General features: G+C 48.6%; 1 protein-coding gene across 1 annotated transcript; it reads left to right on the top strand.

Moving 5' to 3' along the window:
- Positions 1-967: 967 nt before the first annotated feature.
- Positions 968-2206, top strand: LOC122576923. The gene has a single exon (XM_043747841.1). The coding sequence runs from the start codon at positions 1291-1293 to the stop codon at positions 2191-2193; it is 903 nt and encodes a 300-aa protein (XP_043603776.1). The 5' UTR covers positions 968-1290; the 3' UTR covers positions 2194-2206.
- Positions 2207-6035: the final 3829 nt, after the last annotated feature.

The raw sequence follows: 6035 nt of genomic DNA, 5'->3' as shown, positions 1-6035 counted from the left end.
ATCAAGAGCAGGCTATCAAAAGTGTCTGCGAAAATAAGAATACCACCAAAGAAGTTGAGTATATTTGGAAGGCATTACATAACTGCCTTCAATCAAATAGTAGGGATGTTCGCCGTACCATAGGCTGCGCGTGTCAGGCGAACCAGTCCATGTGTCAGCGTGTTCAGCGTCAGGGCATCATTAAATTCTTTTTCAACTGTCAAGTGTGCATAAGCCAACTGTAATGTTAGATGACAGAAGATTTTTGCTTCTTTCGTGTTGCTGAAAATTTACTCTATCTATGAGGATGTGTGAGGTTGTGCGGCCTGCTGCCGAACATCGGCGGGGCGGGAGTCGCGGTGCGCCGAATATACGAGGGCGTCGTTCGGTCCCGGGTGATGTACGGGGCCCTGGTATGGGCGGGCGATCTGATGGCGAGACGCCGCAGCAGCCTGCTTCTCAGGAGGCTGCACAGGGTAACTGCCATCAAAATCGTCAGAAGATACCGAGCAGTGTCGCACGCGTCGGCGCCCGTTCTGGCCGCGTCTCCGCCGTGGGAACTCCGGGCGTTGGTGCTCAAGAAGAGGTATGAGCAAAGGAGACCGTACGACTCGGGATGGGACTCGGCCGGGCAGGCGGCCCTAGACGACCTAGGAACCGCCGAGGAGAACGCATGGGACCAGTGGCGATCCCAGCCGATCAATGAAGCAGGCGAACACCGAGGCGCGGCGGCAGTTCTCCCAAATTGGGGGACATGGAGAAGCCGCCGCAGCCTCCCGCTCACCTTGAAAATGACCCAGATACTCACGGGACACGACGGACATCTGTCACCACTGCGGGGAAGACAGGGACACGGCGCAGCATACGCTGGAGGCCTGCCCGGCATGGGAGCTACCCCGCTACACCCTGCGGCAAGTCATAGGCGAGAGGCTGACCCCCTCAGCGACCATAGCAGCGATGCTGAGCGGGCCACAGGAATATGATGCTCTCCAACCTCTTCTGCGAGCGAGTTATGCTCGCAAAGGAGCGAGCAGAAAGGGTGAGAAAGAGAAACTCGCACTCGTGTAGGATAACGCGATGGAGGAGGATGGCAGTCAGACGGCCCAGACCTAACTCACTGTCTCGATATAGCTGATCAATTTAACGAAGTAGAAAACCGGATAGACCGTCATATATTTAACATACGACAAACCTCGACTTCAACTCCGAAAACACGCGAATCCAGCACCGATTCCGGGCCAATATCAGTAAGGTTACCGGAGATTCAATTGCCTACGTTCGACGGTATCGTGGATAATTGGGAATCCTTTCATGACACCTTCATGTCTACAATCAACCACAACGACAAACCGACACCAAAAGCTGCATTACCTCCGCACCTCCTTAACCGGGATAGCAGCGCAGTACATACAATCTTTGGACACGACAGCCGCAAACTACGCGAATGCCCTCGCTTCGCTAATAGAAAAGTTTGATAATACGCGACAAATCTGCATGAATATTCCCAAGATGAAAAATGACACATACGAAGCCTTAGAAGCAGTAGTCGTGAACTTCAAACAACACCTACGTGCGTTAGAAATCACCGGCGAATCCCTTCTAGATACCGTTCTTAATGGGATGCTTATTTCACAAATTAGTATAAATATCGTCAACAAATGGGAACTCACCCTGACCGTCAAGAAAATGTCGTCAGTCCAACATTTACTAGCCTTTTTAGAAAAACGAGCTAGCTGTGGCAAGTTGAGCCGCAAAGTGACTCCGTTAATGAAAGAGACGACAACGCGCAATCGCCCACGACAAAACTCTTCCCCGGGCCACGCTTTCACAACGTCACAGGCTACGTCAACATGTAACACATGCCAAGGGCAACACCCCATCCGGAAGTGTACCACCTTCAAGGCCAAACCCGTGAGCAAGCGCCTTACGGACGTTAAAGAAGCATCGTTGTGCTTGAAGTGCCTGAGGAAAGGACACTCGGCGCGTGAGTGCAAGGCCAGATCCTGTCATATGTGCGGACGACGGCATCATACGATGCTGCATCAGAATAAGCAACACACAAGTTCGGGTTCCTCAACACCAAGTCGAAGCTCTTCTTCTTCAAGCATACGATCGGACACATCGTCGTCCTCTAGAACGCACGGTTCGGGGACAACACGGACGAACTCGCCTCCAAGTCCATCCACCAGTCCGAAACGAACGCAGAAGAAATGACAACGACAGTCGATGACTCCATTGACGACCCAACGCGCAAGACCACTGGCATCCGACTTATTGTCCAACGAGATCGTAATAACAGTTCAAATTCATATTAATAACAATCAGCATCAACCAATTCGTTGTCGAGCGCTGCTGAAAAATGTGCTTCTGGAATGTAGCAGGGCTAATAAGTAAGGACAAGGAGGTGTGGGAATATTTGAAGACATTCGACGTGATCGGACTCACGGAAACATGGACAGAGGAAGATAATTAGGAAAGAAAGGACTACCCAAAGAATTCGATTGGAAATGCTGAGCAGCAATGAGAATAAGGAAAAAGGAAGAGCAAAGGGGGGAATAATAACCGGTATAAAAAAGGAACTGAAAGAAATAGAATACAAAGGAATAAGGGATAATATAGTGGCAAGAAAAATAGCATACCATGACAAGACGTACAGGATAATGGTGATTTATAATCAAGACACAAAAGGGACATGGAAAGAAATAGAGGAAATAGTAGACGAAAGAGAAGAGGAAGTGATGATCATCGGCGGAGACTGGAACGCAAGAACGGGAGAAGAGGGAGGGCCTATAAACGAGGACCTAGGGAAAGAAAGAAGTAGAGAATCAAAAGACAAGACAATAAACAGGGAAGGAAGAACCCTGCTAATGAACCTGGAACAGATATGCTGGACGATAATCAATGGCAGAGATAAAGAGGGAGAGGAATGGACCTATTTTGGGGAGAGGGGAAACTTAGTGATAGATCATGTGATTGGCAATCAGGAGGCGATAGAAAAAATAATTGACATGAAAGTAGGAAACAGAACAGAGTCGGACCACATGTCGCTAGAAATAGAAATAGGGGGCCGGAATTACAAAAAAACGAGGAAAAGAAGGAAGAAGAGAAGGAGAGAAGGGAATGGACAAACGAAAGCGTGGAAAAATACTTGGAGGAATGCAAAGATTGGACCTACAAGGGGAGAACAGTAGAGGAAATGTGGACAGAAATCAAAAAGAAGATAAACGAAGCAATGACAAAGAAGAAAGTGAAGATAAGGAAATGGGGCATGGGAGAGAAAGCGTGGTACGACAAGGAGTGGAAAGGGAGAAAAAGAGAGATGACAAGGAAGATGACAAAGTTTATGAAAGGAAAATGCAGCAGAGAAGCGCTCATGGAGGAAAAGAAGGCATTCAAGCAGTGGTGAAAACAAAGAAAGGAAAGACACGAAGAAGAAGAAATGGAGAAAATCAAGAAGATCAAAACAGAACAAGAAGCGTGGAAACACATAAATAAATATAGAAGAAGAAGAGAGGGTATAGATGAAGAAATAAGCGAAGAAGAGTGGAAAAATCACTTTATGGAAATTTTAGAAGGAACAGAGCATAAAGAGGACAGAAAAACAGAGACGCATAGAACGGAAGAGAAAATAAGAGAGGAGAGAGAAGATAATATAGAGAAGGAAGGGGTGATATACCAACTAAGAAACTTGAAGGAAGCAACGGGGGAAGACGAGTTAGAAAATGAGGTATGGAAGTATGCACCGAAGGAAGTGGGGGAAGCATTATAGGAGTTGTTAAGGAAAATATGGAATGGGGAGGGGATGTCAGAAGATTGGAAAAAAGGTGTAATATGTCCGATATACAAGAGAGACAAGAGAGTAGAGAAGAATTACAGAGGAGTAACGTTAATGGACACAGCATACAAGATCTATGCAGAGATACTGGACGAACGGCTGAAGGCACAGATTGAAACCAAACTGGAAGAGAGCCAAGAGGCTCTCCAGCGTTTTACAGCGCCACTGAGTTCTTCGAATCGAAACTCTGGGGTGTCTTCGACATTCGGCGGGGTTATCGTTTCACGTCTGATTACTGCCTGCTCCGGCGTGTCCGTATCTTCCTGGTCGTCGGGCAACAGGGCAGACAGCATCGCCACCGCAGTCGTTCGCCAGTTGGAGGTTTCTCCTTGTGGCATCCGCAGGGTCGACACTGTTTCTTCCCCTCTTAGTTTATCCGTAACCGTTCGGTAAGCGATGCCCCAGGGTTCTTTATTGCCTTCCTTCGATACGAATTCTTGCCAGCTTCGTATCTTGGCTTTAGTAATCGCTTTCACATACTCTCTTCTAGTGTCCCTGTACCGCAGCTTTCCCGGTTCCCTCGTTGCGGGGTCCCTAGCCCCTTGGTATCTTCTTCTTGCCCGGTAGGTGTTCCTCTTTGCTCGTGTGAGCTCGGGCGTCCACCATGGCACTGACCTATAGTGCCATTTCTTCTTTGGGATGGCCGCGTCGCAGGCTTTTATGAGAACTTCCTGCATTCGTTCGGCCATTCGTTCGACGTCGTCCGCCTGCTGAAGAGTTGTTTCTTGGAGTGCCTCCTTCTCCTCCACGACAACTCTTTGGAACACCTCCCAGTCGGCAATCCTTGTACCTACTCTTATACCTACCTTGTACTCTACCTTATACCTACTCTTCCGAAGCTGCGGCGGGGTACTCCTTTCTTCGAGATCCAGGCGCGTCTCTAGGATCCTATGGTCGCTGGAGGTTCCGTCCTCGCGAACTTTCCAATCTTTCACAAGCGGTATAGCTTCCGGACTCGCCATTGTTATGTCGATGTTCGATCGCCCTCGAGTCGTCTCGAATGTATGAGCCTGCCCCGGTTGGTTAAGGACATGGAGGCCGTATAGCGCAATAATGGCCTCCAGAGCCTCACCTCTGTCGTCGATGGTCTTGCTGCACCACAGTTGGTTTCTTCAGAGTCTTTGCGGCCAGTCCTGAAGCAGAACTTGATGGCTTCCACGTCTTCATCCTTCAGCCTGTCCTGGTTCTGCTTCTTCATACAGGCCATTATTTCTTTCTCCGGTATATCCCGCGGTACATCATACACAATCACCCGGGGTTGTCTCCTTTGCGGAGTGCTGGTTTTTAGGCCAGCCTCCTTCAATTTCGCGTTCTCCGTGAACGCTTTTAATTCCTCTGGTTTCGTCGTTTCCACGACTAGGCCATTTCCGCTGATCTTCTTTACAGCGGTGACCTGTATCCCCTTTTTGCGCGGATTTACCAAGATAAACACCGCTTCCCTCGCTTCCTCGCTGGTCTTTATATCGCTGTCCGCCGCCTCTGGGCGGATAATGAAACGACAACAGCAAAAAGAATCGGTTTGACGTTTGTCTCGGATCGTATATTGGACTGATTCCACTACCATCGTGCTCCATTGTATCCAGTCCTCGCCGCATACTTTAAAAACCTTTGTGGTGAATCGAGTGGCCGAGATACAGACCAAGACCAACATCTCTGACTGGCGTCATGTGCCTACCGATGACAATCCAGCGGATCTCATTTCCCGTGGTCAGACGCCAAAGGAATTCCTGCGTCCGTCTATTTGGAAAAACGGGTCAGGTTGGTTCCTGCAGAACGAAAGACATTGGCCGATCTGGAGCCCAACACCGTTGGTCGAACTCCCGGAACAGAAAAGGCCGATCTGCCTGGCAACAAATCCCATCGACCATAATATATTACAAAGATATTCTTCCTGAAAAAAATTAATGAGCATCGTTGCTCGTTGTCTTGAACACCAAAATAATCATCATTCCGGGACACAGGCCACATTATACGCTGTTAGACAACGCTACTGATCTGTCGATGGCCGTAACCAAGTATGGCGCACTATTAAAAAATGCGTCCGTTGTTGCCGAGCCAACCCACCATCAGTGGACTACCTAATGGGAGATCTACCAGAACCGCGTATTACCGAGTGGCGGCCTTTCGCCAACGTCGGGATTGATTATTGTGGTACCTTCTACATAAAGGAGAGAAGAGATCGGAACCGCCGAAAGATCAAAGTGTACGTCGCCATGTTCAT

The sequence above is a fragment of the Bombus pyrosoma genome, linkage group LG17, assembly GCF_014825855.1.
Source record: "Bombus pyrosoma isolate SC7728 linkage group LG17, ASM1482585v1, whole genome shotgun sequence".
Lineage (NCBI taxonomy): Eukaryota > Metazoa > Arthropoda > Insecta > Hymenoptera > Apidae > Bombus > Bombus pyrosoma.
The sequence above is the reverse complement of the archived record's forward strand: the minus strand, read 5'-3'. Positions and strand labels throughout refer to the sequence as shown.

What these genes read in the sequence shown, in the direction of transcription:
- LOC122576923 (XM_043747841.1), top strand. Translation starts at nt 1,291, where the DNA reads ATGACACCTTCATGTCTACAATCAACCACAACGACAAACCGACACCAA.